At 53.2% G+C, this 21,625-nt stretch overlaps 1 protein-coding gene across 1 annotated transcript; it reads left to right on the top strand.

Moving 5' to 3' along the window:
- Nucleotides 1-3,300: 3,300 nt before the first annotated feature.
- Nucleotides 3,301-21,625, top strand: MAP1LC3A (microtubule associated protein 1 light chain 3 alpha). Its single transcript, XM_058814661.1, has 4 exons — nt 3,301-3,427; nt 13,228-13,283; nt 19,800-19,906; nt 20,406-21,625. The coding sequence occupies exons 1-4, from the start codon at nt 3,388-3,390 to the stop codon at nt 20,566-20,568; spliced, it is 366 nt and encodes a 121-aa protein (XP_058670644.1). The 5' UTR covers nt 3,301-3,387; the 3' UTR covers nt 20,569-21,625.

Genomic DNA, 21,625 nt, shown 5'->3' with positions numbered 1-21,625 from the left:
GTGTCCTTCACATACAGGGCATGGAGGAGTCCCCATCCCTGTGGCTGCCCCATCCCTGGTAGTGTCCAAGGCCAGGCTGGACAGGGCTTGGAGCACCCTGGGACAGTGGAAAGTGTGGGCAGGTGTCGCCCTGTTTTTTTAAGATTTTCTAAACCTTCTGATGTTTACATTCTTGTAGCAAACTTTCTCCCACACTTTCTGTAAATAACTTATTGTTTTGCATTCTTTTGTGGAAGAAATTTGATAGACTGTTGGTTTGTCCAGTGTCATTGGAGAGGTGGCACTGTCACCCTCCAATCCATTGTCACTTTTGGAAAACTGTAAAAGTTGGAGTTAGAAAATAAACTTCCATTGTCTTTGCCTTGAGAGCATTGGTGTGTGTTGTGTTGTTTGTGTCCTATAGCAACAGGCAGGGGTGGGACTGGAAGAGTTTATAGAATTCACAGAATTAAAGAATGCCCAGGTTGGAAGAGACCTTCAAGATCATTGAGTCCAACCCAGCCCCAACCCCTCACCCAAACCCTGGCACCCAGTGCCACATCCAGGCTTTGTTAAACACACCCAGGGATGGGGACTCCACCACCTCCCTGGGCAGCCATTCCAGAACTTTATCACCCTTTCTGTAAAAGCTTTTTCCCGATCGCCAGCCTGTATTTCCCTTGGTGCAGCCTGAGGCTGTGTGCTCTGGCTGTGTCAGTGCTGCTGCAGACAGAGCCCAGCCCCAGCTGAGCACAGGCACCTTTCAGGAGCTGTGAGAGTGATGGGGGCAGCCCTGAGTCTCCTTTTCTCCAGGCTGAGCACCCCCAGCTCCCTCAGGCCTTCCTCACAGGGTTTGTGTTCCCAGCCCCTCTCCAGCCTCGCTGCCCCCTCTGGACACACTTGAGTGTCTTATTGTCCTTCCCAAACTGATTTAAGGTCCCTTACAAAGAAACCAGTCTGTGATTTATGTTTGATCTTGTCTTAGCTACTTCTCTAGGGGACGAAGATCTCACACCAAGAGAGGCTGGGCTAAGGTGAGCAGAGCTACACAAATCCTGGGACCCAGCAGCTGCAGGAGAAGCAGAAGCACTGGGGCTGCAGGGGCAGGAGCTCGGACACTGCCCTGGCCTGAGCATCAACACAGATCTGCTGGCAAAAATACACTTCCTTTACCAGGATTACAGGATTCCTTCAGGGAGATTTCCCTCACTGCTGTGGTTTCACAAGATCCAGGAGTGCTCCTTATCAGTGGTGCTACCCTGTGGAATGCTGGCATGTGGGAAGCTCCTTGATGATTCCAGGTCATGTTAGGACAGCTCACCGCTGCCTTAAACCTTTGACTGATTGGGGGAGAGGGGGGCTTGGATCTGGAATGCACTTCCTTAAATGAGGAGTTTTGCCAGTGACATCAGTAAGCCCAGGCAAGAGAGGCATTTATGTGTGCAGAATTGTTCAGGAAGCTGAGGGCTGAAGGAAGAAGTGGATAAATTAAATCAAACTTATTTGATCCACATCCCACTTCTGGAAGCACACTAACAGGCTGAGAAGCTCCAGAGCTTCTATAAAATGGAGGTTTTTCTCCTTTTCCAGGTGCCTGAATAATATTCTGTGGAATTATGGCCCCAGTCCTGCAATTAGGTCTGCATGGATAAAACCAGGGGCCCCATCACTAAATTGGAAAGACTTTCACATTCCTGTCACGGAAAAGAGGTTCACACTTTATAGCAACAGTAACAAGTCCCTTTGCTGAGGATGAAGTCTGTAAGGGTCATCACTTGCCATGTCTGATTCAACATTCCTGCTTTCCCTTCAGTATTCTCTGATTAACAGGACTTATATCAGAGATTAATATCTCTACTTGTATCTTAATTATGAAAGTGAATCTGAAGAGTTTATACTTTCTTACCAGTGTGTGATTGTTTAACTACTGCTTGGTCAAGGAAAATCCATTATATTGGCCATGAAAGTGTTTTCTTTCTTGGGTAAACTCAACAGGGAAACAAGAATATCTTCAGTTCTTGTTAAACGTATATTTGTTTAAATTGGTGACACAATAATTGTAGCAGTTCTTTCAAAACTGCATCTTTCATGTTTTGGTTTTTTTTTTTACCGAGGTTATACTTAATCCTTCAACATTTTGTGTTCACTCCTGCTTTGTGCCAATTCACTGTAACAAGGAGACACTGCTCCAAATGACACAGCTCCTGTTGTGGTGTGCAGTGAGGAGGGATATTGGACCTGGTGAAACACTGACGCTCTGTTTGCAGTTGTTTTTGATTCATTTACCAGCTCCAGAAATAGCTGCCCTATTTGTAGTTGTGCTGCAGGCCTTAATATATTCAGCATAGCCATGGCTGTGAATGCAGCAGGGAGAACAAGGGGCTCGTTAGCAGGAGATGATTGGGGTAGATGTGGGAATCACAAATGTTGGAGTGAGAGAGCAGTTTCTGTCCAGGTTTGTTGGCTGGAATCTGTGCTCCGAGCTGTTGTGGCTTCATCCCCACCCAATCCCTCCTTCTCCACCCTTCTCACAGCAGCCACATTTGCTGCCCAGAGCTGGCAGTGACACTTGGAAGGTGTTTGAGTCAAGATGTGCAGATGCCGCTGCAGGCCAGAGTCACGGACACCTCTGTGCTTTGAGCACCTCTGGAAACCCCAGCCCAGGGGTACTGCTGCTGCCTTAAGCAGGGCCCTCAGGTGCTCTGCTCCATCAGAAATGGAAAAAATGCTCCTGTTTGGGGACACCTATGAATAAACCATCATGTCCCATTGGGAAATGGGGATGCTCTGCCACGGTGTTCCTATGGCACAGCATCCTCGTGTCACCAGCTGCTCTCTGCCATGTTGGGGCTTATAAAAAAGAGAGGGGCAGATAGTAATAGGACAATAGGGAATGGTTTTAGACTAAAAGAGCTGAGATTTTGATTGGATTAGGGGAGGAATTCTTCCCTGTGAGGGTGGCGAGGCTTTGCATAGGGTGCCCAGAGCAGCTGCGGCTGTCCCATCCTTGGGAGTGTCCAAGGCCGGGTGGGACAGGGCTTGGAGCAGCCTGGGACAGTGGAAGGTGTCCGTGCCCATGGCAGGGGTGGCACGGGCTGGGCTGTGGCCCAAACCCGGCGGTGGCTCCGTGCTGTCCGTGGCCCGGGCTTGACTCGGTGCTGCCCGTGGCTCGGTGCTGCCCGTGCCCCGGGGGTTGCTGGTGCTCTCCGTGGCTCGGTGCTCTCCGTGATCCCCGGGGTCGCTGCGGGGCCCGTCCGGGGCGAGCTCCGGGGTCGCGGGGATGGGTGGGGCCCCGGTCGGGCAAAGCCCCGCCCCCTATGGGCGGTGCCCGGTGACGTCACCGCCGCTCCGCCGCAGCCCCAGCGAAGACGGAGCCGCCCGGTCCCGGTGCCGCCCGGTCCCGCCGCGATGCCCTCGGACCGGCCCTTCAAGCAGCGCCGCACCTTCGGTGAGCCGGGACCGGCCGCGCGGGAGGGAGGGACAGACAGACGGACGGACGGACGGACGTAGGGATCTGCCCTGCGCCGCCCCCGCCGTGCTGCCCTGCGGGCCGGCCCCGCCCGGGCCGGGCTCGACCGCCGCGGGTCCCGGCGGGCGCGGCAGCGGGGCCCGGGCCGGGGGCGGCGGTGCCGCAGCCGCCGCGCGGTGATGTCATTGTCATCCCGGCCGGGCCCGCTCCGGGGGGGCCGCGCCCGCCCCATCCCCGCCGTTCCCCCCGGGCCGCATCCCCGCCGCGTCCCTCCCGGGCCATCCCCGCCGTGCCCCCCGGGCCGCATCCCCGCCGTGCCCCATCCCCGCCGTGCCCCCGGGCCGCATCCCCACCGCGTCCCTCCCGGGCCATCCCCGCTGTGTTCCCGCTGCTCCGGGGCACCGCCGTCACCGGGGCGCGGTGGCGGCCGCAAGGGGCCGTGCAATGCCCGGGACGAGGGGGTGGCCGGGGATCCCTTTTGGCTGTCAGAGCAGAAAGACCTCCCCAAAAATCGCCCCCCGCGCTCCCCATCCCTGCGGCCTCGGGCGGGTGTTGTTGCAGGGTGCCGCACGGAGTCAGTGATGGTTGTGGAGGCTCAGTGCTCACATCCTCCCCACCCCTTTGTCAGAGGTGCGTCCTGGGGACGCTCAGAAGGTGAGGAGGTGACTGTAGAAAGTCCCAGATTTTTATCTCCAGACCCGGTAGCGGGATCCGAGGAAACACCAACTGCTCTTTCCCTTGACCTTTGCCAGCTGGCGCAGGGAAAGGTGTGTGTTTCTGGCAGGTTAAATTCCTGGGGAAGGGGTAGCATTTGAGCTTTATTTGCTGTATAATGCTGAAATCAGTGTTTTTATGCCATAAAACCCCCTCATATTATACCAGAGATTGTCTGAATGTAGGTGAGGGCGTTTCCTACATGAGATTTAAAATTGGAGCTTTTGCCTGCTGAAAACTGCTGATCCAGGCCCTTGCTGCTCTCCTGGAAACTGTAAATATTTGGTATTTTATTGGCACAACCCTTCTGGCCTTGAATGCTTACCCAGCCCTCCCCTGCCATAGGACCGAGCCAAGGGAACACGCACAAACAAGAACCAGCCCAAGCCTGGGAGCTTGGGATCCTTGCTGGGAGCCTGCTGTGTTCTCCTAAGCTCTGTCTTAAAACCAGCAAAGTCTTAAACCAGCCCCTTAGTAACTACCTACTGTTAAACTGGTGAGAATCAGCTTATTATGGTTAAGAGGAGACGGGTTTGCCTTCGTGGATTGCTCAGACTTTCTTTGAGCCAGAAGGAAAACAAAATCTGAGGCTCAGAGCAGTTGAAAGCAAGCAGGATTAAAATAGCCCAGGAGGGACAGAGCGGGTGAGGGAGTTTGGTGCCGGCAACTGCAAGTGCTCCTTGTTTCTCTGTACTTTCCTCTGCCCTTTTGCTCTCTCAGCTGACTGGGCTGCAGAGCTGAGCCAGGAGGAGGAGGAGGCCTGGCAGCCCCCGCAGCTGCTCTGGGTCAGGGCTGGAATTACTCTGTTGGAGAAAGTAAATACGGCTTGTTTTTGTCTTTGAATCATTACACAACAGGAGCAGGAAGCGATTGTTTACAATGCAGTTGGAGAGGGCTGGAGGAAAACATCTCCAGCGATTCTGTACCCTCAGAATGGCTTGATTTTTAAGGCTTCAAAACTTTACAGAAATGGAAGGGTTCCAAAAAAACAGTGAAAAGGCAGAGTCAGGGCTATGGCTGTTTACAAAGGCACCCAGGCTCCAGTTTCATGGCAAGTGGCTGCCTTAGGTCTTGGGCTGCTGCTCCTCAGCAAAGATTCTGCTTTCTTCAATGCTTGTGTTCCCCCTTCTTGTATTTTTGGAATTTTTCTGTGGATTCCTTATGTTTGTTCATCTGCTTGGTCTTGGGTCTCTCCTGAGTAAAATTTCCTGATTTCTCTTCATCACTGTGAGGACTTAGAAGGGGACTGGCTGGGAAGCAGCAGGGGTTTGACCTGAGGTGTGTGGAGGGCACGGAGCAGTGACTCTGCCGTGGCCTCAGGTGCTGTCCCTGGTGTCAGGTGAGCTCTGTGGGCCAGCCCTGGGCAGCAGAACCTCCTTGCTGTGAGTGCAGGGGGTAAATGTGGCAGCACCCTCTGCATCCATGTGCTGAACCCACAGGCTGAGGCGTGTTCAGATCTGTTGCAGGAGTCCAAAACAATTCCCAGAACAAAGCTGTAGTCTGTCAGAGGAACAGGCTGTCCTGGCAGTGCTGGGAGCGTGCAGCAGCCTGACGGCACCGCTGCGCTTCCCGAAAGGAACACGAGTCCTTGGGAGCCTTGTCCCACTGCTCCTGAGCAGGGTTTGCACTGGGCTGGCAGCAGCTGCCAGCTGTGTCCTCAGTGCAGCACAAACCAGTGTGGTGATGGACACAGGCCTGGATCCTGGGCTGGCTGGTGACCCAGAGCCCCTCGGTCCCGTGTCCGGCAGGAACAGAGGCTGGAGCACACCCACGTGTGTCTGCTGGCTCAGCTGGAGCCCCTGGCTTGTGGACAAACACAGAGGTTTGACCTCAGCCTCTGTGGACAGAGTGTTCCCATCCCAGGTTCCATCCTCTGGCAGATCTGCCCTTGGTTGGGGGAGCCAGTCCTCCTCAGAGGAAAGGCAGGGGTGGGTGCGGAGCAAATCCCCTCTTGGCTCTGGAGAGTGGCATCCCTGGGGGCTCACCCACTGAGAGACCAGCAGGGCCTGCACTGTCTGCCTCACACACCATCCTGGGCTTATCACAACAGTTCTGCTCCTTGATGGCTTGGGAAAACATCTGGATATTGATGTGAGGTCGGTCTGTGAGCCCTCGCTGGCCCTGGGCTGGTCTGTGGGTGTCTGTGCTCTGGGAGCTGGGGTTCCCTGAGAGGAGGATGCTGCTCCAAGCTGCTGCTTAGCTGCCTGTGTCTTGGATTAATTACTGAGGACATTCTGTGACTTGACTGGATGTGGGGGTCATTATCAGCGTTGAAGAACTGAACAGGCTTGCAGAACAAAAGCCAAACTGACATGTAGACCACAAATTTTGATTTTTTTATTATTATTCTTTTATATAACACAAGGTCCTGACTGGCAGCCAGGAATAATATAATCTGTGTGTTTTGTTCATTACTTAATTTTTTTTTCACTATAAAAACTTCAGATCTTCCTTTGAGCCAGAAGGGTGGAGACTGGTGAATGCAGGGTGGTGGGCCCTTGCCACCTCTGCCAGTGAGTAGCCATGAGCCATGGATAAGTCATGGCCCTTGGCTCTGGTGTTCCTTCTGTGGTCAGTCCCAGCAGGATCACAGCCAGGAGAGTCACCTGGGAGGTCTCACAGTGTGTCACCTGCTCGGGTGACATTCTGTGCCTGACTGGCTGTGTGTCAACACCACCAGCTCTGTCATGCTGTTGTTTGCTGCCTTTTGTCCTCAGAAGGTGCTTTAAGGCTGTGAGAGAAAATGCAGGAATGCATCCAAGACTCTGGTGTCTGGCATGTGTCCCCAGAGCAGCTGTGCATGTCCAGGCCTGTCTGTGCACAAACAGCAGGGAACTGTGCTGGGCAGAGGCTCCTGGTGCACGGGGGGCTGCACCAAAATACAATCCTGCCAGCAGGGCTGGGGCTTTCTTTGAGCAATCTGAAATGTCCTGAGTAAACCCTGAGAAATCTGAGAGTGTTCCTGCTGTCATGGGGATGGATGGGGATGGATGGGAAGGTTGTGCAGGTGGAAGGTCACACAGCAGGCAGAGGGAAACCCTGGCACAGCCTCCCCAGGGTACAGAGGGAACTTGCTGTTCCTTTACCAAGGATAGTGAAATGTGATTAAATGTTGAGCAAAAAAGCAGCTCCTTATCTGAGACTGTGATGTAAATCCTCTGTTTGCCATCCTGACATGACACAGAAGGTGCTGCCCATTTCCCCCTCAGGCTCAGAGGGGGCAGTGAGTTTTTTAAGCTGTTTGGGTGATTGGAGGTCCAGTGCTCATCCTGCACAGCCCATGGCAGGGGTGGATCACAGAATCCCAGAATGGTTTTGTTTTGAAGGGGCCTTAAAGTCCATCCCATTCCATCCCACCCCCTGCCATGGCAGGGACACCTTCCACTGTCCCAGGCTGCTCCCAGCCCTGTCCAGCCTGGCCTTGGGCACTGCCAGGGATGCAGGGGCAGCCCCAGCTGCTCTGGGCACCCTGTGCCAGGGCCTGCCCACCCTCACAGGGAACAATTCCTGCCCAGTATCCCATCTAACCCTGCTCTCTGTCAGTTTAATGCCAATCTGCCTTGTCCTGTCACAGTGGTACTGTACAACCAGAGGACAAGTGTCTTGACGTTTATTTAGAGTTCACAGTTGTGGTGTGGCTCTGCTTGATCACAAGCTGAGCCTTATTGTGATTTGCCAGATGCAAATGCTCATTCCTGGAGCCAGGCTCAAAATCATACTCCTGTTACACTTTTAAACTGCTAAGAAAAATGAAGCTGTTTCCTCTTTGTGTCTTAAAATCCATTTTCAAGCTCTGTTCTGGAGCCAGGAAGATTGGGAATTTTTGCAAATGAATGCTGAGATGCTTCTGCAGTGACAGGGCCCAAGAACCTGGCACTCCAAAATCCCCCCAGACACTGCACATCTGGTATTATTGCAGCTGTAGTGATGGGATGGAGAGCCATGAAGACAGAGCATCCACTGCTCCATGTTTATGCTGGTAATAACTTCCAGGGACAGTGGAGCTTCAGGCTCCACCTATTCTGTCATGCAGAGATATGTTTTTATCAGTTCAAAGCTTTTAGGTTCAGGGCAGTGTAGGTTTGGTCCTGAGTCATTTCTTCTGTCTGGAGCACCCAGCTTTGCAGACAGACAAATAAAATAAACCTGGCAGTCAGAATCACTGTCAGGTCTGCAGTGCTGCTGTCCTGGGTACCCTCTGGGGTGCTGAGGACCTGCCCTGGGCACAGCCTCCTTCCTTCCTGCATGTGGGATCTCCTCTCACTCCTCCTGCAGCACCACTGGCCTGAGAAGGAGCACTGGGCAAGGACAGGTCAGGTCAGGTGCTGGGTGAGCCACACACACTCACAATTTGGGTGTTTCCTGGTGGTTAGAGGTGTCTGGCCTTAGGGTGGTGTGATATTACAGAAATAGTCATTGATGTTCATCTGGAATGACCTGCATAACTGGCCTGTGTCTCCAGCCCTTGCCAGCTCATCCCACACACATCCTGATTTCAAACCATCCAATTCCTGTAGCAGCACTCTGCCCTGGGACTGACCACAGCAGCTTCTTGAAGAAACACGTTCATTTTTGCATCTGCCTCAAATCTCAGGCAGATCCCTCTCCGGGCTGGCTGGCAGGGTGTTGTGTGGATGGCAGAGAGAAGTCACAGGGCTGGAGGTGCCAGGGATGTGTCTGTGCCCTCTGGAGCTGTGGCACTCAGGGAGGGGCAGCAGCTCCTGGCTGATTTCTGCTCTCTGCTCTCTGCCCTGCCCAGCTCAGGAGCTGTTGATCTGCACACTGCTGACGTTTCCAGGTGGTATTTGATCTTAGTGGTGTTTTCTGGTCAGGAAAACACCATTCCTGCTGGTCACAGGCAGCAGGGCCTCTCCCTGTCATCCATCTGCTGCCTTGGGGCAGCAGCAGGGCCTGAGCACTGCTTGTCCAGAATCCCTGGAAAATGGTGCCCCTTATGCAACAGCGCTGTTGGAGGACTTGCCATGTGTTTTCCTTCTGTCCCACCATCTGTAACTTTTGTCTGCTGAGGCTCTTTTGCATCCAGGACTGTCCTTTCATCCCGTGCCTGCACAGCACCCAGCACAGCAGGGACCTGGCTCCCGTGGCCAGGGCTCCTGGGCACAGCTGATAACAAAGGTTAATGTTTGCAAAGTGTGCCTCAAAATTTTCCACTGTTCTCCTGAAGCGCCGAAATGACCTCACCCTGCATTGCCATGGGATACACTGTGTGCTCGCATCTTTTGGAGCACAGCTTGGGAAGGACCTCAGTCAAGAAAACAGCCAAGATTCTGGTGTTTTGGGCAATTTGCAAGCTTTGCTGTTGGTACTTAACAGTTGAAACAGCACTTGGAGGAGAAATAGGCAATTTCCCGGCATATGCAATGCTACAAAAATACTCCTGACTTTCAATAGGCCCTAGCAGAGAAGTTTCCCTGGGAAAAAACAATAAAATTGTGTGGTTTTTATTTTGCTGCCATGTTGAGATCTGCCACCCTGGCACTGGGGACAAGGCTGGCTTCCGTCAGGGCAGGGATGTGGTGCCCACAGCTGGAGCAGGGAAGGATGGGGCTGTTCCCTCTCATGCAGGTCAGTGGGAGCAGCAGGAGCCTGGAGCCCTGAGATGCTGCACTCAGGGCTGGTGTTGTGCTGCACTCAGGGCTGGTGTTGTGCTGCCCTGGCAGCCAGGAGGGACCAGAGGAGAACATGGATGAGGACAGGGCTGTGCAAACAGCTCTGGTTTGCTCTGCACATTGGCTAGGGATTAACTGTGGCCAGGTGCTGCAGGGATGGGGAAAGTCTCAACTTCAGCACAGTTTGGGAGAGCTGCCGGAGGAGAAAGCTTGTAAGGTCAGGTCTGTTGTGTGTGAATGTGAGAGTGCCAACACTGCAGGTGCTGGGGTGGGGGGATCCTGCCTGTCCTCAGCACTGTGGGGGCTCCACTGCTGGGCTGGCACCTCCTGCCAGGTTTCTCTAAATGCCTTTTAACCATTTTCTCTGTGTCCCTGTGACTTAGGTTACACTGCACAGACACTGAATTAAGGCTGGTATTTATAGCTGCTCCTGCTGTGTGATGTTGGTGCTTCCATGAGTCACAGGCTCCACCTCTGGCTCCCACCCCAGGCTGAGGAGGGTGTGGGTGACCATCAGACCATCACTGTCTCCTGCTGGAGATCCCTTGGATGTGAACACCTGGGTGCACAGGAATCACTGAGGGATTGATGCAGCTTTCCTGATTGCCAAGCCTGCTTCCTTGGCTTTCCCAGGCTAGGATGGGACAGAGTGTGCTGTTTAGCAGTGCTTCAGGTGTCCTGGACACTTCTGCCTGTAGATTCAGGAACCTGAGCACCTTAGGTGGGATTGCTCCCAACTGCCTTCCTAGTGGAGTTCCTGAAGTGAGCAATTCCAGAGTGCAGTGCTTGAGGTGTTTGTAGTTGCAATCCATGAACCTGCTGGAGGGATGCAGCAGCCCCTGGAGTAAAGCAGCACCTGCTGCCATTGCCCTGTGTCACCTGCAGATCAGCCTCCTGCCACAGGCTGCCCTGAGGTCAGGGAGGTGTGAATACCCTGGGCCTGCAGCCAAAGGGAGCAGCTCCTGGGCATGGGGCAGGTTTCAAAGGCTGGGACAGGGGAGCTCCCACTGTGGCCCCGCAGCCTTGAGGGCATCTGAGAGCTGTGTCACTGGTGTCTTGTGCCCTTATTCCTCCTGAGCACAGAGTCAGAAAGAGCTGGAAGGATCTTTCTGCAGCAGCCACTCTCTGCCCAGGGCACCCCATCTACTCGCTGTGGGGACAGAGGACTGCACCCCATCTGCTCCCCATGTGCTCCCAGGGCTGGGATCCTGGGGCACTGATGTGCAGCTGGAGTGATGATGGACCCTCTTCCTCTCTGTGTGGCACCATTTTCAGTGCAATGGGCAGGAGGCACCTCTGTTCCCACTGTGTAAATGGAGGTGCTGATGGCTTCTGTCACCTTGTGCTGCAGCTGGTGATGCCTCCAGGGAGCAGGGAGGGTGTCTGGTATGTGGCTGCCCTTTGGCACATGCAGCCTGGGCCAGCTGGATGTCCAAGATTACCTTCATTTACTAACCATGATAACATGCCTTCAGCAAATTCCTTCTCTGACCCTTCTCACAATTACCTGCATTGTTGGGGCTTCTGTGCACACAGCCCTGAGATCTTGCAGGGCAGCTCGTGGTGTTTAGGAAGCTCATGCACATGACAGCATGGAGAGAGAAGCAGGCTGGGGTGACACCGAAGCCAGCATGACTGGCCAGATGTGAGGACACAGCTCTGCAGGCTCTGTTAGCACCCACAAGTCTGAGCTGGCTGCAGTCAAGCTGCTGCAATTTCCATGGTGATCAGTGCTGTCCAGCTGAGCTCTGGATCTCTGCAGCCTTTTGGATTCTCCATCCTGGACACAAGTGACAAGTGGGAATGGGCTCTGTGGGCTGGGTGCTGTGGGCTGGGTGCTGCTGGCACCGTGCCCTTCAGCACTGCCAGGGAGGTGTCTCTGTGCCAGTGTCACGTTGCTGTTGATGTCTCTGTCACTCCCCGGCTGCTTGGTACCTCAGGGGAAAATTGTCTGTATCACAAGGATGACTCTGGATCCCTGGAGCACTGGATTGGATGAAAAGGAAACATGAGAAGCTGCATCTTCAGTCATAAAACCCAAAATAAATATGCCTGAATTTTTAATGAAATCTAAATAATCTTGCTCTGTGTTGCTTGCCTATGGAGTCCTACAGAATAAAAGATCTAACAGCTCCTAGCAGAGTGGTATTTTCCTCTCAGAGGAGGCAGAAATGGGGCTCAAAACTTTCTATGATCTGGTGATTTTGTAGTCTTGTGGCTTTTAAAGAAACTCCAGTTTCTTCCCAAGGTCTTATCTAGCCAAATTCAACATATAAGCAATAAAGTTTTATTGAGTGCTCAGAGGAGAAATTATCAATATTTCTGAGGTGAAAACACTCATGCATTTACCCAGCCCTCCATTCTCCCAGTGGGCCATGGGGAGCTGGGGCTGGGCTGGGCTGGGGCTGTGCTGGGTGTGGCAGGATGATCCTGTGATAGATCCTGCAGTACCCAGATCTCCTTTCTAGGCAGTGCTCAGTCAGATCTTCACCCCTGGCTTGGTTTCTGGGCATTTCAGGTGCAGGCTGTGAAGCACCTCCCAGAGCAGTGGCAGTTCAGGAGCAGGACAGGTCTGTGGTGTCCCAGGAAGAGCAAGCACAGAGAGAACATACCCTGGTCTGGCTCTGCTTCTTCTCTGCTTTCTGCTGCTCCGGGGTGTGGGAGGAGGAGAGCCCTCTGGTAAAGCAGTGAGGGCTGTGGGAAGGGCTTCTCCTGTCAACTGGAAGAGTGCACAAGCTTTGCTGCCTGTTGCGTGTGTCAATAAACTCTGGAGGAAAATGGAATAAAAATAGAAAGTGTGAGAACAACTGCAGGAAAAGTCTTTCTGCATGTGGGTCATCTCCGTGCTTCAGGTTTTCCTCCTGCCTCCAGGCCTGGCAATGTCAGGCCAAGAGCTGTTGTAGCTGTTGCACAGCTCTGTGCTAGGGCAGGAGTCCTCCTTGGCTTGGTGCAGCTCTTGTGGAGCCAGGCTCTGTGCCAGGGAGTGCTTGGAAGTGAGCAGCAGGCAGGAGGAAATGGCTGGAGAGCTGTCCCTAGCTGGAGAACTGTCCCTCTGGGGGAGGCATCCAGGAGACACAATGAGCACAGTCCCCAAAGCTGTGCTCTGCCCTGCACCCAGGAGCTGCACGTGCCTAGGGTGGATTTAAGTGAATTTTGTGATCTTTATGGTGTCCTTTCACTTTCCTGATCCCAGGTGTGCTGCCCAGGTTTAGCAGGCAGTGTCCCAGCCTGGGGTGGCTGAGCCCATGAAGGGTTGGTCACTGGAGCTGACACCTGGCACAGCATGCTCACAAAAGGCCTGGGGAGCAGGATATGCATTCCTTGGAAAATGTCCCCCTCTGGGTCAGGCTGTGGCTGGCAGGGTGGGCCCCTCAGTTCTGCTTGCCCTACCCCACAGGTGTTTCTAACTTGATTTCTTCACTTCTCTCCCTCCAGCGGATCGTTGTAAAGAAGTGCAGCAGATCCGAGAGCAGCATCCAAACAAGATCCCAGTAAGTGAATTGTTCTCACTCTTCTTGTCAGGCTTTGTTCTCAGGACCCCTCTGTGCTCCTGGGTGGCCTCCATGGAGCTTGCAAAGCTTTGCTGCCTGGAATCAGCAGAGGATGGTCCCCACGAGCCTGCAGTGCCCCGTGTGTGCCAGCTGCCCAACAGCAGCTGTGTTCTCTGCATGCAAAGCACAGCTCCAAAGCTCCACGCTGCCCTGGAGGCAGGGGGCTGATTTCATCTCAAATCTATTTCCAGGCAAGTGCAGTAGGAGAAGACTCTGAAATGGCTTTTGTTTTGGCTGTAGTAGCTACCTGATTTGTCCTGGATAGCCTGGTAAGGATTTCTCTGCCCAGAGAAAGGAGTGTGGGCTGATCTTCACTGCTCTGAAAGCACAGAGTCTCTTTTAGGATCATTTAGAGCCATTCTGTGCTGTCCCAGCACCTGTGGTTGACAGGCACAGGTGAGACAGCATGAGCTTGCAGTTCTTCCTGCCCATGTCACACCTGATATGTTGAGTTGCTCTTTGGCTGAGTCTGCTTTTGAGTTCCTACCTGAGTGTTTGCTTCTCTTCCTGAGAAGATGGAGAACTTAGAGGAACATCCTGTTCCTAGAAGTGTCCAGCACCAGGTTGGACAGGGCTTGGAGCAGCCTGGTCTAGTGGCAGGTGTCCCTGCTCACCTTTAAGGTCCCTTCCAACCCAAACCATTCCATGATTCAATGAAGTTATGTACTTGGGGCTTGCTCAGCTTACTATTTGCTGTATCACAGCATCAATGACCAGAAAGACAGGATTCCTAGTTCAGCTCCCTCTCAGTGCTGGATGAACATCAACCTTGTCTTAAAATTGTACGCTATCAGCATTTGGCCTTCAAGACTGAATGTCTCAAACTGCTCTGGCCCATCTCAGTCCTCTTCTGTCTCATTCGTGTTTTGTTTTTAGCACAGTGTTTTCTAGCCAGAAGAATTCTTTCTTGTCCTCTCCTCTCCTCCCACCAGCACTGTGGTGTTCATGTGATGTTCACGTGTTTCCAGCTCAGCAGGGCAGGGCTGCCCCTCACAGCACCCTGGGCCAGTGCTCCAGTTTGTCAGCACATTGATTACCTCTGCTTTTAATGTGGTTTCAATGGCATTAGACTGGCTCTGCATTTCTCCAGAGCTGTGGCAGAGCTGACTGCAGTGCATTCAGGCTCTGGCTGTAAGGCCAGGCTAGAAATGAGTTGTACATAAAATGCACACATGTGCACGTATCAGGTGCCTGCATACAAATGTGTGTTGCTTGGGGGACGGACAGAAGGAGCAAGAGCTGTGCATCCACAGGCAGAGTTCTGTAGCATTACTGGGACATGGTGGGAGAGCTCCCATGGCTGGAGGGCTCTTTGTGTTGGGGTCAACACCAGAATGCAAGTTTTGCTGGAGGGTTAGAAAGAATCAGGTGGTGAGAAGGTCTACGAAGGCTCGTGGGGCCCAGCTGTGTTTGTGTCACTGCTGTCTCTAAAGGCCTGGTCCCTGTTGGAGCCCAACACCAGCTTGGTGCTGTCTCTCCTGTCCCAGGGAGGTTTCAGGGCAGTGGTCAGAGCCTGGTGCAGCAGGGCGGTGTGGGCACTGCTATGGTCCAAGCACTGCAGACTCATCACTGTGGGAAGGTCTTGGTGATCTGTGAGAGACAGGAGCTGTGTTCTTCAAGTGCTTGGCTTCCCTGGAGAGGCCCTTGGAATCAGCAGAGGGGTCTGAGCCCCCAGCAAGGGCAGTGAGGGAGATCCAAGGTCACACCCTTAGTGCTGACAGAAACCACAGCAAAGCTGTGCAGCACCTGCTGCCCTCCTGCATCTCCAGTTTCCAGCCAGAGTCCTTGGGCAAGTCCCTTTGGCTTTGAGAGGGGGCCAGGAGGGTTTGAGAGGACATGGCCTGGCCGTGTGCCCAGGGAAGAGCTCATCTCTCCTGTTTCCATGAGGGAACTTGCAGGGAAAGCTGAGGAAGGGGCTGACGTGGAGTTCTTTGCTTCTGTTTCACGCAAGGCTCATCCCAGGCTGCCCCCCTGGCACGTGCAGCGAGGACAGCAGGAGCCAGGTCCCCTGTCCATGCCAGGGGCTCCTGTGCTGTCCCTGCAGGCCCAGAGCTGCCTGCTCTGGCAGGAGCTGCTGACCACAGGCACACCTGCAGGCAAGGTGAGATGGTTGTGTTGGCAGCAGGGGCTGCTCACGCTCTGCTCTGCTGGGAGGAAATCTCCAGCTGCTCCTCCTTGGGAGTCAGAGCAAGCAGAGACCTTCAGCCTTTCCACTGGGACCCCCATCCACAGCTTCAATATGTTTTCAGAATCATTTCTGTCCTGTTAGAGGACAGGGAGCCTGTGCCCCTGCACTGTCCCTGCCTCTCTCAGCCCCAGGGACCTTTCTGGAGATGATTGAACCCTCAGAGAGTCTGACATTGCTGGGGAGCAGCTGGTGCTGGGCAGCAACGGGAGCAAACCCCTTCCCAAAGCCCTGCAGTGCTAAATCCAGGCAGGCCTGGTGAGGGCAGGGAGGGCTGAGGGGGAATTTGGGCTCTGTTGGGTTCATCTGGGCACCCACAAAGGAGCATGGAGAGACAGTGGCAGCTGGGATGTCCCACATAATGCCCTGGCCTGGCACAGGGGTGGGTGGAAACCCAAAATATGGACTCAGAGGAAGGGACCCCCTTCTCTGGGCTCCTGGGAGTGCTTTTCTGGGGAGCTGCAGATCCAGTGTCCAGCACTGACATGACTCTGGATGGATCAACACCAGAGCACCTTTGTGACTGAGGGCTGCTGTGTCTGGTGCCACTAAAGCACCTGCCAGAGGGGACAGGGTGGGACTGGTGCAGGCTGTGCTGGTGTGATGTCTGTGTCAGTCTGTGCCTGGCTGTGGATGTCAGCCAGGTGTTGCATACACACATTTGAGCCTCTGTGCCTGCTGGGAATGCCTTCCCAGCCTCACTCCTGCTTAGACCTTGCCTCTGTTGACCCCCACATCTGGCCATATTCCCTACCAGCCTCCCTGTCCATCTCTGCAGACAAAGGCTGTATTCACAAACACTGTCCAAGCCCCTTTGCAGCAGGACCAGGACTTCAGGCTCTGCCCTGAGTGTTTCCCCTCCCCACCTGTGCCCACTCATGGTTTCTGCAGAGATCTGTGGTGGTTCCCTCTGCAAGAGCAGGTGTCCCATGCTGAGGAAGGCCTGGCTGGAGGCAGCAGCTTGGAAGAGGATATGGGCTGGGAGGTGGCTGTGCACTCCCTCCCTGGGGCCACAGGAGTGTAACTTTAGCATCTGATCATGCTTTTCCCTCCAGGGCTAGACAAGAACGTTTTGTCCATTGGCCACCTGTTCTCTTAGCTGGGTTACCCAAATAGCAGCTCATGTTCTGGGAACAGAAGCTCTTGGAGTTGTTCTACATGAGAGGCTCGGTGTCTGCTCAGAGCACAAGGCAGCTGCTGCTCCAGGAGCCAGGACAGCCACTGCATCCCATTCTTGGGTTAATCTAAAGGTGGTTCCTCTTGGGATGGAACTGGCTGGTAATGAGAGACACCAGCCTCTGGTCCTGCTCCTGTGAGAGCTGAGGCACCATCCAGGTGTCAGGGCCCTCTCTGCAGGTAAAGGGGGATATACAAACAGCTGCTGTGTCACTGCTTCTCCGTGCAAACCAAAAAGCTGAGGGGCCACTGCTGCCTGTGTTTCCCAGCAGATCCCTGTCTGTGGGGTTGGGAGTGCTCAGCTCCTCAGGACTCCTCTCCCCACAGACAAAACACTCACCTGTCGCAGACATCTTTTATGGAAAATCCTTTCCTTAGGATTTTTTTCTCCTGAGAAGCTGAGAGACCTCAGGAACAAAATGTAAACAATGGTTATCTGCTGCTGTGGAATGCAACAGGGTGCATCTGTGATTGGCCCATGTTGGATGTTTGTAATTAATGGCCAATCACAGTCAGCTGGCTTGGACAGAGAGCCCAAGCCACAAACCTTTGTTATTATTCCTTCCTATTCTATTCTTAGCCAGCCTTCTGAGGAAATCCTTTCTTCTGTTCTTTTAGTATAGTTTTAATGTAATATATATCATAAAATAATAAATCAAGCCTTCTGAAACATGGAGTCAGATCCTCGTCTCTTCCCTCATCCAAAAACCCCTGTGAACACCATCACACTCACCTGTGCTTGTAAGAGTCAAGTTGAATGCAGCAGGATGGTTCTGCTCATCTTGTCCTCCCTGTGCCCTCCTTGCAGGGACGGAGGGCCATTAACAGCTTGGTGGGGGATGTCCCAATGCATGATTTACTCTGTTGCAGAAAGGGTTCTTTAATCAGATCCTCCTTTGCCCATGAGGGCTGCCTGGTGTTCGTTCACATGCTGCTGGCCCGGGTGTTGGGCTCCCCTTTGGTGAGATTTGTCCAGGGTATGTGGGAACCCAGAATATCCCTCTGGCTGTCCAGGATGGCCAGGACCTTGCCAGGGGGCTCAGAGACCCTGGCACAGAGCCCAAAACACCTGTGGGTTTGATTATGACCCATGGAGCAAATTACCAACCTTCTATGAAGATCAGCAAGCCTCAACAGTTTAAGAATAATAGTGAAGTTATCATGGGGTGAAAAAGTAGATTTTGGGGTTTCTGGTATGGGGGTTCAGGAGGCAAGATGGAGGGAACTGGGCATGTCCAGCCTTTCTCCTTCTTCTTCTTCTTGGCCTCCATCTTCTGCTGTGATGATGGCACTTACAGATTGGTTTAGAGTAGAAGCTCACTGTCTAACATAGGTGATGGGTATTGAAAACTAATTGTAAACATTGTATATGTAGTTTTTAGTATAAAGACATAACACTGCCCCGGGGGCAGGCAGAGTGCCTGGAACTGTCCTGCTGGATGAACCTTGGCAGGGCAAGAGAAAGTTTTTTATAGATAAAATACAATAAACAACCTTGAGACCGAGAAATGAAGAGCCCTGACTCCTCCTTCAAGTGCTGGGCTGGGAAAAGAGACTTTCCAACTTTTCTCGGGGTCACTGTGACCAGCGAGAGATCCTGACAAGGGCGGGCTCTGCAGAGGCTGTTTTGGTGCAGAGCCCCAGCAGGGCCCCTCACCCCTCTGTGGTTGGTGCCTGCAGCCCAGCCTGTCCCACCAGCCTGGGGCTCCTCAGCCATCCCCAGCTCCGGGGCTCCGCTCTGTCCCAGCCGGGGGCTCTGACCCACCTCGGGGGGAGCCGGGCACGGGTTCCACTGCTGCTGCTGCTGCTGCTGCTGCAGAGGCTGAGGTGCCAACACGGGATCAGAGGGAAGGGAAATCCGTGTTCCCAGGGGTTCTCTGGTCCTTCTGGCTCCGCAGAGCCATCTCCTGGGGATCCTCCTCTCTGCACCCTGCTCCGTCCCTCTGCTGCCAAAAGCCATTTGCAGCTCTCGAGTACTTTTGGAAAGGACCTGGGAAAACAAATTCTGGCAATTCCTTGCCTTGTAGTGAAAAATAATGTTCAGTCTCAGGTGAGAGAGGATAATGGACTGATGGATATTCAAGAGTCTCTCTGTGGGGAAATCAGCAGGTTGCTGGAGAGATGTGAGAGAGCAGCACTGCAATGGGAACATACTAAGCTATACATTCTTCACTTATTTTCATTTTTCTTAGAAGTACATTCCCTATTTTAACTTCCTGCCACTTTATTTCTCAGAATACAATGGTACATTTCCAGGCTGGTTTAGAACAGCGATTGTAGCTGTCAGCAAACAGCTTCACAGAAGAAAATCATTAACTATAATAGCAGGAAAATGGATCAGAAATCATCATTCAGCCATTTCAGAATGTAGGGATGGTTAGAACTTTTCCAATCAAGATGTCTGGCAGAGGGGGACAGGCTGGGTTGTCCCTGTGGTGGCACCATGCAGGAGTGCCTGGGAAGCTCAGTGCACAGCTGGGGTGGCCCTGGTTTCTGATCCTTCCCAGAGTCTGGCTGTTAACATAAGGAGTGGGACTGGTGAAATCCAAACCCCCCTTTCTGAAGGAATGCCTGAGTGGCTTCACTGGGACTTCTGAGAACTTGAGAACTGCTTGCTTGGGAATATCCACAGCTGTTCCTGAGCAGGAAGAGGGATGCTGAATGGCAGCAGGAAGGAAACTGCATCATGAGCTGTCTGTAGCTCAAGCCAGCAAAACCTGTGGGTTTGGTCAGTCAGAAAGTGATGTTAAAATATTTCACTCCTCTTCAGATGTCCTGCATGCCAGAGTACAGAATCTGTATCAGTCCAGTGGTGCCCACTGTTTCTCAGCCTGTCAGAGCACTTGGTGCTTTAGTTCATTGTTCTGGACACTGTTCACTGCCTGCCTCAGGCACAGGTGATGGATGAAGAGCCATCTGCAGCCAGCCTGGTGCTCAGTGCTCATGTCCTTTTTTTGTTTTGTTTCTTGTGAGAGTGAAGCAAAGTGAGGCTGTACCTCAGCTTTTCTACCCATGCTAGTTGGATTTGTATCTGACCTTGGGACCAGTGTGGGGCACTATGAACATGACTAATCCTGCCCTTGACTTTCCCCCAGGTCATCATTGAACGCTACAAAGGGGAGAAACAGCTGCCAGTGCTGGATAAGACCAAGTTCCTTGTCCCAGACCATGTCAACATGAGTGAATTGGTAAAAATAATCCGGTGAGTGGGGTTAGTGAGCCTGTCCTTGCCCATAGGCCACTCACTGCAGGGTGCTGGGGTGAGGGTGAGGCAGCTGCTGAGGGCAGGGATGGGGATGTGGCAGCCCCAGCATCCTTGGGTGTGGTACAGGCTGTTGTGGGGGGCAGGGGAGGGCAGGTTCTGAGCGCCTTGGGAAGGGCTGGGGTCTCTCCCTCAAGGGGCACTCATGAGCAATGAAGGGATCCCATCCCCTCTTTTTATTCTTCAACTCAGAGGGAAGAGGCCCCTCTGCTTTGTCCTTACTAGCCCTTGGAGTAGGAGGGCTTTGCAGAATCCTGGCTCAGGAGGCCTTGGAGCCTCGGGTAGCTCAGATTCATGGACACCATGTCCTGAGGGGTGGGAGCAGGTCCAGAGGAGGCCCTGGCTGTGCAGGCCTGGCCCCAAGGGCACAGCATTGCTGGGGAGGAGGAGCAGGCAGTGAGGGCGCCCACCCTGCCCTGACTCTGACCTTGCCCCACAGGCGCCGCTTGCAGCTGAACCCCACCCAGGCCTTCTTCCTGCTGGTGAACCAGCACAGCATGGTCAGCGTGTCCACCCCCATCTCGGAGATCTACGAGCAGGAGAAGGACGAGGATGGCTTCCTCTACATGGTCTATGCTTCCCAGGAGACCTTTGGCTTCTGAGGGCTGCTGACAGTCGGCATGTGGAGACAGATGAACTGTGGCACAGAGGCCCCTGGCCTCGGAGGACAACGCAGCCAGAGGCTCACGAGAGGGGGGCTGTGCTGACCCCCTCCCTGTCACCCTCCCTGTCACCCTCCCTGTCACCCTCCCTGTCACCAAAGAGGCTCGTGGCGCGTGTTGGACTCGCACAACCCCTCCCCTGTGTAGGTCAGTCCTGCTCCCCCAGGCGCCCGCCCAGGTGTGTGACACCCCCAGCCAGCCCCGCAGACCCCGCTGGGGCCTGTCCCCCTGTCTCTCTGTCCCCCTGTCTCTCTGTCCCCCTATCCCTGCGCTGCTCTCGCTGTGCTGTGTGTGCTCTGCTGCTGCCAGACCCGCTGGGCCGCTGTCACCCAGCACAAGGGGAGCCTCCTCTCCCCAGGCACTCACAAAGGGCAGGAGGTCTGCAGAAGCAGCTAACAGATGTTACCATTGCTCCCGAGTTTTAATTGATTTTAATTACACCCATATCAGATTCTTGGTGCTACTGAGTAGATGTAGGCGTCTCTATAGGACTGTGGATAATGTATATCCTTTAGATTTATTTTATTGGTTTGTTTGTTTGGTTTGGTTTTTTTTAGGGATAGATTGGAATGGGGAGAGGGGGAAACTTTCCTGTATTCTGTAGGTAAATAAATCAGGCTTCATTGCACTTTAAAGCATAATAGATGTCAGAGTGGAATTTTCTTTTAATTTATACAGGTTTGCCATCTATAGTGCTGCTCCTCTGTTGACTGTTGTACCTAGATTATCTTGTTTCTTTGTTTTTTCTAATAAAATTGATTTCCCTTCTCTCTGTCTCCCCATTGCATGCAATTTTTCACTCTCGCTGTGTCAAGGAGTTCACTGAAGGAATGTACTGATTTATATTTGCTATGTTCCTGTCCCTGTTCCTCATGTATTATACCAAAAACATGTATATGATAAAATCCCCCCCAGTTTAATCTATACAAAGGTATATATATATATATAAAAATATATATATAAAATAAACATAAATTCAAGTTGTGTCTTGTAAGAA

The sequence above is a fragment of the Ammospiza caudacuta genome, chromosome 15 (assembly GCF_027887145.1).
Source record: "Ammospiza caudacuta isolate bAmmCau1 chromosome 15, bAmmCau1.pri, whole genome shotgun sequence".
NCBI lineage: Eukaryota > Metazoa > Chordata > Aves > Passeriformes > Passerellidae > Ammospiza > Ammospiza caudacuta.
The sequence above is the reverse complement of the archived record's forward strand: the minus strand, read 5'-3'. Positions and strand labels throughout refer to the sequence as shown.